This window comes from Belonocnema kinseyi, chromosome 8, assembly GCF_010883055.1.
Source record: "Belonocnema kinseyi isolate 2016_QV_RU_SX_M_011 chromosome 8, B_treatae_v1, whole genome shotgun sequence".
Lineage (NCBI taxonomy): Eukaryota > Metazoa > Arthropoda > Insecta > Hymenoptera > Cynipidae > Belonocnema > Belonocnema kinseyi.
The window spans coordinates 21,460,805-21,473,204 of NC_046664.1; the positions used below are offsets into that span (position 1 = coordinate 21,460,805).

The 12,400-nt window shown below is 27.5% G+C and overlaps 1 protein-coding gene across 1 annotated transcript in view; it reads right to left on the bottom strand.

The window, feature by feature from the left end:
* The window catches only part of LOC117178860 (E3 ubiquitin-protein ligase TRIM9), a 600,032-nt gene that overhangs the window by 63,526 nt on the left and 524,106 nt on the right, over positions 1–12,400 (bottom strand). Inside the window, exon 3 of the mRNA XM_033370368.1 lies at positions 5,516–5,611. Within this exon, the coding sequence (XP_033226259.1) occupies positions 5,516–5,611 (96 nt within the window). The remainder of the gene's footprint in view (positions 1–5,515; positions 5,612–12,400) is intronic.

Genomic DNA, 12,400 nt, shown 5'->3' on the forward strand with positions numbered 1-12,400 from the left:
TCCTAATGGTACAAAAATTGTGACAAATTTTTTTTAACGTACTATTTTTTTCATCGAAAATTAATAACAATTTGAAAAATGCAAAACAAAATTTTGATTAGTTTAGACATTTTGGAAAATTTTACAAAAATATATTTTTTATTTTCTTTAATGGACAGTTTTTTTTTAAAGGATGAATATTTTGAACTTGAAATTTCTTCAGCTTGAACAAGGAAAAGATGGAATTATTTTTTTTAAAAAACAAATTTTTTCGCGGTGTTTTAAACGTTTGAGGTTCGCAATCAAAATTAAAAAGTCCAAAATACCAAGTAGTCAAGTCTTTATTTAAAAAATAAAATCTCAACCAGAAAAACAACGATTTTTTAACAAACTGGCTGAATACTAAATCAATAAAATGAAATTAAAAAATTTAATTTAACTTTTAATAAGGTAGTTGAATTTTCATCTAAAAACGAAAAATCTGTAACTAAAAATAGAATAGTTTGATTTTCAGGTAAGAAAACTGATTTAAAAATGCAAAAAATGAATTTCTTCAAGATTTTTCAATCCTCAACCAACAAAGATAAATTTACAATAAAAATGAAATAATAAAATTATCAGGCAAAAAATTAATTTAAAAAGGAAAAAAGGAAACAAATTTTCATTCAAATAGTTCAATTTTCAAACAAAAAGATACATTTTTAAGCAAGAACGTTGATTTTGGAAAAACAATTTCAACGAAATTTATTAATTTTTGAAGAAGAAAGACAATTTTGAATATAAATTGAATAGTTAGATTTGCAGTTAAAACATTGATTTAAAAATGTAAATTGTTGGTTCAATTTTTAAGTAAGTAAATTAATTTTCAATAAAAAAATTACTTTTTATCCGAACTGTAAAATTTCCTGCGAAGTAGATTAATTTCCAACCAAATAGTTCAATTTTCAACCAGAAACATTTTCAACTAAAATAGATCAATTTTTAACTAAGAATGGAATATTTAAATTTTTAGCGCAGAAAATTAATTGAAACAAAATTAATTAGATTCCCGATGAAAGTTACCCCGAATTAATGGATTATTGAATTAGGTTAACAAGTTTTTATCTTTTTTACAAAAAAATAATTTTGGGTTGAAAATTCGTCTTTTCGGTTCAAAAATTCATCTATTTTGGTAGAAATTTGATCTTTTTGCGATAAAAATGAAACTATTTTTCTGACAACTAATCTGCTTTGCTTGAGAATTAAATATTTTTGTTAAAATTTTTGTCTTATTTTATTGGAAATTAAACTATTCCATTTTTAGTAAATTAATCTGCTGGGTTCAAAAATTATCTTATGGGTTAATCTCTTTTGTTGAAAATTCAATTTTGGAAGATTCAGTATTTTAGTTGAAACTTCATCTCTTTTCTTGAAATTGTAATTATTTCTGTAAAAATACGTTGTTTTTTTGAAAATTAATTTATTATCTTCTTTTTTTTAACTTCGTCCTTTTTGTTGAAAATGCAGCTGTTTGGCTTTAAGCCAAACTTCGTATTTGTTAGTTAAAAATGTACTTATTCGTTAGAAATTAAACTATTTTTATGAAAATTTAACTTTTGCGTAGAAAATAAACCTTTTAGAAAAATAACACATTTTCAGGTTGAAAATGCAATTGTTCTGCAGCCAATACATCCTTTTGGCTTTAAAATTAAAAAATTGTATTTTGAAATTTGTTTTTGTAGAACATTAATCCACATGATGGAAAATCCAATTTTCTGATTAAAGATTTAAATATTAGCTTAAAACTTCATGTTTTTCAGTTGAAAATGCCACTACTTTGTTGACACTTGAACTAGTTTATTGAAAGTTCATATTTTTTAAGACTCACCTCCTTGGTTGGAAATTTAACTATTCCATATTCAGAAAATTAATTTTTTTAATTAAAAATAATTTTGTGTGTTGAAATCGTTTGTTGAATATTATTTTTTTAAAAAGATTTATCATTTTAGTTCAGACTTCATCTCTTTTGTTGACAATACAACTATTTTGTGGAAAATTCGTGTTTTTTTTGTAAATAATTAATTTTTCTTAACCACCAATGTGGCTATTCCATTGTTGGTTGAAAATTGATATTTGGTATTGAAACTTGATATTTTGCAATTGAAAATTCATTTATTTTGTTTAAAATTAGTATTTTTTCGTCGGAAATAATCTTCTTGGATATTTTAGAAGATTTTAATAGAAGCAGAAATAATTTTAAACTAGTACAGATTAACAATAAAAAAAATGTAGATATTTAAAGATACTTAAGAAATATTTCGAAACAAATATGTCTGAATTAAAGCTTTTAAAGCCAAATAACTGTAGGTCCAGATCTAAAAATCGAATTTTGTTCAAAGATGATGAATATATTATTAATAAGTATCATATCATTTAGTACCAAGTGACATTCTATATGACTGGACTGATTTTTTTGCAAAAAATTCTAAATATTATGAATCTTTAAAGTTTATTTGTTCTCACATGCGGATAACCACTGCACAATGGGAAAAAATTACTTTTTTGGTTCAAAATAATGTACAGGCCACAAATATTGACCGATTTGGACAAAAAAGTTTGGGAAAAAGCTGATAAGATTTCTAAGAGAACTGTCCAGCTTGATTTTTGAATTAGGTTTTCAATTTTTATATAAAGAAACAAATATGAAGAACAAAATTTCTTTTTTTCTATTTTACCTTCCCGGTGCTCTTCAATAACTGGAAAATTCTTGAAATCGCGTAAGTTGCATAGAGTAAAATTAGTTAAAGGTGTTCCAATATTATACAATAAACAAATTATTTATTGAAAAATGTTTTCTAAGATTTTTCATAATTATACGTTTTTTTCAAGTTATATTACAAGAAATTTCAATGAAAACGATATTATATTTTTCAAATTTTATCTTAGGATTATAATTGTTTATATTATAAAGAAATTTATTGAAAAAATGCAGTAATTAGGCATTTTTCGAAAGAAACATTCGTTTTTTTCGATGTCAATTTTTTTCTTAATTAGGAACTTTATGATAATTTTAGCAAAATTATTTTTTTATTAATCTGATGATTTTTTTGTAACAAATGTAATAAACAAATGCATTACTTAGTTGGGAACTTCATGATAGTTTCAGCGACATTCATAATAAGTGGATAAATTTTGTGAATTCTTAAACAAATTTAATAAACAAATGCATTAATCAGGCATTTGTCGACAGAAAAATTCGTTTTCTTTCCTATGTCAGACTTTTAATTGCGATCTTGATAATAAATTCAGCAACATTCATGATAAGTTAATAAATTTTATAATTTTTTCAAACAAATTTAACCAACAAATGCATTATTCGGGCATCTATGGACGAAAAAATTCGCTTTTTTGGATGTCAGTCTTTTTAATTGGGAACTCCATGATGATTTCATCCAAATTCATAATTGGTTGATACGTTTTATATTTTTTTTAAACTAACTTAATAAAATAATGCCTTATTCGGGCATCTGTCGATGACATCGAAAGAAAAGAATTTTTCCGTCGACAGATGCCCCAATAATGTATTTGTTTATTAAATTTGTTTAAAAAATTATAAAATAGACAAAAAAATTATGAATTTTGTTGTATTTAGCATGAAGTTCCTAAATAAAAAATTTTACACACAAAAAAAACAATTTTTCTGTAGATAAATGCCTGATTAATGCATTTTTTCGAAAAAATCATGGAATTAATCAAAAAATTATGAATTTTGCTACTTTAGTCATGAAGTTCCTAATTAAAAAATTTGAAATAGAAAAAAACGAATTTTTCTGTCAACAAATTCCTGATTAATGCATTTGTTTATTAAATTTGTTTAAAAAAATCATAAAATCAAACAAAAAATTAAGAATTTTGCTAAAGTAATCATGAAGTTCCTAATTGAAAAATTAGAAATAGAAAAAAAACGAATTTTTCTGTCGACAAATGTCTGATTAATGCATTTCTTGAATAAATTTGTTTTAAAAAATCATAAAATTAATGCAAAAATTATGAATTTTCTAAAGTGATCATCAACTTTCTAACTTTAAAAATTGACATAAAAAAACGAATTTTTGTATAGAAAAATGACTGATTAAAGCACTTTTTCATGAAATTTGTTTCAAGAAATCATAAAATTTATCAACTTATTATAAATGTTGCTGAAATTGTCATGAAGTTCCCAACTGAAAAGACTGGAATTGAAAGAAACCGAATTTTTCTGTCAACAAATACCTGATTAATGCATTTGTTTATTAAATTTGTTTTTAAAAAATCATAAAATTATTCAAAAAATTATTAAAATAAAAAATAATTTTTTGTAGAATAATGCCTGATTAATTTATTTCTTTATTATATTTGTTTAAACAAAGCATAACATTTTCATGAAGTTCCAAACTGAAAAGACTCGCATTGAAAAAAACCAAATTTTTCTGCCGCCACATACCCGAATAATGCATTTGTTTATTAAGTTTCATAAAAAAAGAGTATTCAACGAATTATAAATCTTGCTAAAATTATTATAAAGTTCCTAATTAAAACAAAATTGACGTTAAAACACCAATTTTTCTATCGAAAAATTCCTGATTACTGCATTTGTTCATTAAATTTATTTATAATATAAACAATTATAATATTAAGAGAACATTTTTAAAAATTAATATTGTTTCCATTTGAATTTCTTCCAATAAAACTTGAAAAAACATATAATTATGGAAAATTATAGAAAACATTTGTTCAACTAACAATTTGTTTACAACAAATTTTTGTGTTTATTGAATAATATTGGAACATCTTTGACTAATGTTACTCTATGCAACTTCAAATAGAAAAAATGGCAATTTTTTCGTCATATTTGTTTATTTATAAAAAAATTGAAAACCTAATTAAGAGATTAGGCTCGACAACTCTCCTAGAAATTTCATCTGCTTTCTTTCAATTTTTTATTTTCACATCGGTCAATATTTGTGGACTATACGTTATTTTGAACCAAAAAGGTCATTTTTTCCCCATTGTGCGCTGGCCAGACAGAAAGGGGGCGTGTCGCAACGCGCGTGCCCGACGTGCGCGCGCACGCTTTCCGCTGGCCCAACAGGGGTTCTCCGCACGTGATATCCGAGCTGCGTTCGTCAGCTAACTTCTCAGTGGCTCTAATCTGCTCCTTATAAGTTTTCAGACCGACGTATTTTAATGAATTGTCACATTAGCATGACAAAAATATGGTATGCAACCTCTCCCTTAAATTTCTTAACATAAAAGTAAAGTGAAATATATTTAAAATTAAAAACGCCTATGTAGAAGAGAATTGCACGTATTTAATAAGTGCAGTAATTAAAAAAAACGGAATTCGGTATAAAAGTTTGAAGTTTTTTCGGTTACATTTTAATTTAAAAGCAGACGACAGCGAGAGTCATGAAGCGTAACTTTTTCCGCGTCTGAGGAGTTGCTTTTTGTTGGGAAAAATTCGCAGCGTAGTGGAGAATATAGATTGTGAAAATAAAAAATGAAGACGCATACTCACGTGCACTTTATCCGTCATTCCTTTGAGCCTCTGAATGAACTCTGTCGTTGAACGTGCACGCTCTGACAATTGCTGCAGATTTTGTGACAGCTCCGTCTGAAATTTCAAAAGAAGACGTTCTAAGAAATTATGATACGAGATAAGAGCTTCTACTTTTTTATTACGAAACTGCTTGAAATGCAAAAATATCTAGGGCAATGATATAAAATGTTGTAGAATTTTCTTTATTGCGCCAAGATCAGGCGTTTTAATTTTCTTCTTAAATTTTAATTTATTTTAGTTTATTTTAATAAACTTCTTTTTTAAGTAATCCCGTTTCTGCATCAATTGAATATTGCTCTAAAAAATATTTATTCTTCTTTTCTTTTTTTTTAGATTTTGAGGCCTCTGAAATGAAAATGATAAATCTTTAACCATAATAGTTACATTTTCAGTTGAAAAATAATTATTTAACAAAAATAGTTAAATTTAAACCCAAAAGATCAATTTTCAACTTCATTTGTGCAAATCGAAAAAAAAATTGTTCACAAGTAGATTCAACTTTCAACCTAATAGTTCAATTTTCAATAAAAAAGAGTAAATATACAATAAAAGGAAAAGAGTTAAATTTTTAGTTAACTAAATTCATTTTCAACCTGCAGATAAATTTTTTACTAAAATAGCTACCTTTACAATTATAAATGAAATGCTTCAATTATTAGTTTACAAAATTAATTTTTATTAAAAACAAGTTTTCAACAAAATAGTCAAATTTTTCGTCAAAGTAGTTCAATTCTCAACTAAAATATAAATTTGAAAGCATTAAGATTAATTTTATATAAAAAACAAAACGAAATTCCAACATAATACACGAATTTTCAACTGAAAATGATAAATTTTAATGAAAAATGAATTAGCTAAAATTAAAGTTAAATAAAAAATAATTATCAAAAAAAAAATCAAGTATTCAGTTAAATCTTTAACTGAAGATATGAATTTTCAACAAAAATAATTGAACCGAAATAGTTTTTTTTCCGTTAGAGATAAATTTTTAACGAAAATAGATACATTTTTTAACGAAACAGATGAAATTATAATAGAAAATGGAATACTTCAATTTACAATAGACAAAATTAATTTTCAACAAAAAAAAACAAATTATTAACAGCATAGATCAATTTTCCACCAAAACAGCTGAATTTTCAATAAAAATATAAATTTACAGCACTAAAATTAATATCCGATTAAAAAATGAAATATCGACAAAAAACATAAATTTTTAAATAAAAATGACAAATTATATTAAAGAATAAATAAGCTAAATTTCCAGTTAAAAAAAAACTTTCAACAAAGAAACAACAGTTTCAACAATGCACTTAAATTTTCAACTAAGGAGACTGATTTCCAACGAAAATTATTTAACTGAGATTGTTACATTTTCAGTTAGAAATAAAGGTTTAAACAAAATAGTTACATTTTGTAGGAAAAATATGTATTTTTAACTAAAATAAAATAAAAGAGATAAATAACAATAAATAATTGAACATTTCAATTTAAAAAGTGAACAACAATTTTTGAACAAAATAGATCAATTTTCCAAAAAATAGTTAAATTTTTCAGCCCTTAGGATTAATATTCAATACAAAAAATTGAAATTATAAAAAAAACACATCGATTTTCAACTAAGAATAACAAATTTGCATAAAAATGAATGAGCTAAATCCCCAGTAAAAAAAAGAAGATAATTTTGAAAAAAGATAAATAATATAACGAAGTTCTAATAATGCAGTTAAAATTTTAATTCAAGAGGCGGATTTTCAACCAAAATGAGTCAACTGAAATAGTTAAATATTCAGTTAGGAATGTATTTTAAACCAAAATGGCTGCATTTTCAACCAAAGAGATGATTTTTGAAATAAAATTATGCATATAAAAACAAATAATAGAAATTTCTAATTAATTAGTTTAACTTTTAACCAAGCAGTTGAATTTTCAACAATAGAGATAAATTTTAAACTTAATGAGACAAATTTTTTACAAACTACATACATTTTCATCCAAATAGTGAAATTTTTACCTAAAAATCATGAATTTACAATTAAAAATGGAACAGTTGAATTTTTAGTTTGAGAAAATAATTTTTAACAAAAACGAATCTTCAACAAAAAAAAATGAATTTTTAAGCTTTTTTTTAAGCTTTTAGTTTTTTACCAATGAATTTTCAAAGAAATAGGTAAATTCCCAACTATAAAATATTTGAATTTTCAGTTTAAAAAATTAAGCTTCAGCTAATAAAATTAATTTTATATATAATAGTTAAATAAAATTTTTAGTTTTAAATTAAATAAAAATTCAATTGAATTTAAATTAAACTTAAATTAACATTTTTTGTTTAAATTTTAATTTTTCACAAAAATAGTCAAATCTTCAATGAAAATATAAATTCTCAAGCAAGAATATTAATTTTCTACAAAAAAAAAAACGAATTTTCGATTAAAGATACGAATTTCTAATAAGAAATGGCAAATTTCTACTAAAAATGAAATTGTATTATTGTCAGTGAAAGCAAGTAATTTTTAAGCAAAAAATTTAACGAAGTTTCAACAAGATGAATTTTCAACTAAAAACAAAACTATTCAATTTTAATTTAAAAACAATTTTCAACAACAACAAACAAAGTTTCGATAATATAGTTAAGATTTCCACCAAAGAAATTAATTTCCTACCAAAACAGTTTAATTTCGGATCCAGAAAGACAAGAAAAGATCAAGTTTTAACAAACAAACAAAATTATGTTGAAATTTTCAGGTTATAAAATTCATTGAAGAAAAATAGTTTATAACTATTTGGATTGCAAGTTGACAATGACGAGTGCATATTACCTCATTAGAACTATATTTTTTGAGATTAGAAATGTAATATATGTGGATTACTCTTTTTACAAATGTATTACTTCAGATTGCTTCGCCTTACAAGTGTATTACTTCACAATACTAGGATTACACCGGAATACTTAGATTACACAGGAATATTTGAACTACTCCGAAATACTTGGATTACACCGGAATACTTAGATAACAAGAATATTTGGATTACTCTGCAATACTTGGATTACACCGACATACTTAGATTCTACAGGAATATTTGAATTACTTCACAATACTTGGATTACACCGGAATATTTAGAGAACACAGGAATATTTGGATTACTCCGAAATATTTAGATTACACAGTTATATTTGGATTACTCTGCAATACTTGGATTGCACAGGAATACTTAGATTCTACAGGAATATTGGGATTACTCCGCAATACTTAGATTACACAGGAATATTTGGATTACTCCGAAATACTTATATTACACCGGAATACTTAGATTACACAGTTATATTTTTATATTTGGATTGCTCTGCAATACTTGGATTGCACAGGCATACTTAGATTACACAGAAAAATTTGGAATACCCTGCAATACTTGGATGACACCGGAATACTTAGATTACACAGGAACATTTGAATTACTCCTGAATACTTATATTACACCGGAATATTTCGATTACTCCGCAATACTTAGATTACACCGTAATACTTAGATTACATAGGAATATTTGGATTACTCCCGAATACTTATATTACAACGGAGTATTTAGATTACACCGCAATACTGGGATTACAACTGAATACTTAGGTTACACAGGAATGTTTCGATAACTCTGTAATACTTGGATTAATCCGGAACACTTGGATTAATCCGAAATACTCAGACAGCTGACACTGGATTACGCGGATTAGGGCGGATTACCTTTTTGGATAAACCAGCGAAATAACCGCTGCTCAAAATTAAAACATAATCTAATTCTTAAAAAATGGGTTTAGAAGAAGCACACCTCAATATTTCGGAGATGAACCTCAAGATTTATTCCATTTTTTGATCAGGCACTTGGTTTCTTTATGATTAATTCCAAAAGCTTCAAATCCATTGTCGCAACGAAAGTGTAGGCTTATGTCAAATGACATAGAAAAATCGTTAACATTGTTTAAACAAAGGCCCACTTAGCTATTCCCAAAACAAATCCAAAGTTGTTTTTGATTTTCTGATCGTACGCTCACTATTTTTATAGTTAATTACAAAATTTTCAAATGCATAGCCATAAAAAACTTCGGGGTCATCAGTCTGAAGACCTGGGTTCGCGTCCCCGCAAAAGCTACAATTTTTATTACTTTTTTTCCACAACTAAAGACTATAACAAATTTGGCTTAGACTATTGGTCAAAAAACGTCATTCCATCGACAAAAAATTCCACTACGCTAGTCGACAACATAACAACAAAACTGAATCTTCAAATATTGATCAGACCAAGAAACAAAGCTGAAGGTCGTGAAGCCACAAAATAAATTGGGATCATGTAAACTCTATATTGTACACATGTTTTACAAGCAACGGAGCGTGCCCGAAAATCGTGACAAAAATTTGTATCCCAAAGAGTTGGCCTGAACGTATGAACAGTGTCGGATCGATACACGATGCTGGCTTCTGCTGATACGTGGTCGCATACATACACAAACACACATGTGCGATAAATGCACGCGATTTCCACAAACACACATATTATAGAATACAACACACACACTAGAACGCGAAGCGTGCAGAGAACGCGACAACGACAATATATATGCGACCCATAGGTAAATACGCCTCCACTATCCAGATTCACTGTGCGTGCATACAATATTGTTAAGTGTATTTGTTGCATTTGAATGCATGCTCACTGCACACTCTGCCGTCAGGGTATTGTTCGTTAACAGACTGAATCGACACCTCTTTTATGTCTTTTCTACGAGCCAGGTGAATAAACCGAAATACCCGTCGTTTAAATTGCTAGAGGAAAAAGGTCAGGAAATCTATAGGGGAAAACTGTTGCTGAGGTACTTGGAAAAAGGACAATACGCAACCAATGGGGTAGTGTAGATTTTTTAAAAATAGTTTCAGTTGTGATGACATGTACCGGAAAGGGCTTATTTGGTTAAAAAGCGGTTCTTTTCTATATTAAAGTTTTTCACTACAAAAAATTTGATTGTTTTAATCAAAATTTCTGGATCATTTAACCAGAATTCTAGTTACTCTAACCAGAAAAAATAGTACGGGTATATTCAACCAGAATTCTGGTTCATTTTACGAGACATTTTTCTGAGTGATTGATAATGGAAAGTAGGATCTCATGGAAAATGACATGGAAGTTTTAGAGGTTAGCAAAGGGGTGACTTTATAATTTAGATAATGGAATGTACGTCTTAGGGGTTAAAAAGGGTTTTTATTATACTTTTAGGGCGGGGGGTGAGTGAAACATGTGTTGGAAGGCACCCTTAAACTTTTAAGGGATGCATGGACATTTTGATAATTTGGAAAAGGGTGACATAATTATTATCGCAATACATCGTTTTTAGGATTGTAAAACTGGTATCTTTATACTTTATGAGGAGAAATAGACTTTTCTGGTGTTGGAAAAGGGATGTTATTACACTTTAGAGAGTCAAATTAAAGGGACGTGTTTAAATTATACTTTAAGGCATAAAACGTACTTTTATATTGGAAACTAATTTAGACATTTCTGTTTTTGGAAATGGGGTGTCATATTACTCTAGAATGTTATATGTACGATTCAGGTGTTAGAAAAGGATCGAACTTATAATTTAGGTAATAAAATGTACTTTCTGCTAGAAAAGGTGTGTCATAATATTTTATGGAGCACTATGTACGTCTTAGAGGCTGGAATAGGGTTTTTTGTACTTTGAAGGGGAGGGGGGGGGGGTGAATTGAACTTGTTTTGGAAAAAGGGCACATTTCAAATTTTAAGGGTAGAATTGACATTTTGATAATTGAAAAATATGCGACAACCCTGGTAAAAAGGATGTCATTACATTTTAGGGAGTTTAATTAGAGAAAAGGGTGGTCAATTTGTCAAAAGAAAGAGTTAAAGAAAGAAAAAGGTGTTTAAAGAAAAGGGTTGCCAACGGTGATGTCATATTACTCTAGGACTCTAGAACTCAATTACGTCGTTTTAAGATTGCAAAACTGTTATCTTCATACTTTATGGAAAGAAATTGACTTTTCTGTTGTTGGAAAAGGGATGCTTTACACTTTAGGGAGTCAAATTAAAGGATCGTGTTTAAATTATAAGTTAGGGCATAAAATGTACTTTCTGCTAGAAAAGGTGTGTCATAATATTTTATGGAGCACTATGTACGTCTTAGAGGCTGAAAAAGGGTTTTTTGTACTTGAAGGGGGGGGTGAATTAAACTTGTGTTGGAAGAAGGGCACATTTCAGATTTCAAGGGTAGAATTGACATTTTGATAATTGGAAAATATGCGACACCCCTGGGAAAAAGGATTTCATTACACTTTAGTGAGTTCAATTAGAGAAAAGGGTGGTCAATTTGTCAAAAGAAAGAGTTGAGGAAAGAAAAGGGTTGCCAAAGGGGTTTCATATTACTCTAGGACTCTAGGACTCGATTACGTCGTTTTTAGGATTGTAAAACTAGTATTTTCATACTTTATGGGGAGAAATAGACTTTTCTGAAGTTGAAAAAGGGATGTTATTACACTTTAGGTAGTCAAATTAAAGGAACGTCTTAAAGTTATAATTTAGGGCATAAAATGTACTTTCTATGGGTAGAAAAAGAAGATTTTTATATATTGGAAATTAATTTAGACTTTCTGTTCTTGGAAAGGGGGTTTCGTATTACTCTAGGATGTTATATGTACGTTACAGGTGTTGAAAAAGGATCAAACTTATAATTTAGGTAATAAAATGTACTTTTTGCTGAAAAAGAAGTGTCATAAAATTTAAGGGGGCACTATGTACGCCTTAGAAGTTGGAAAAGGGTTTTTTTCTACTTTGACGGGGG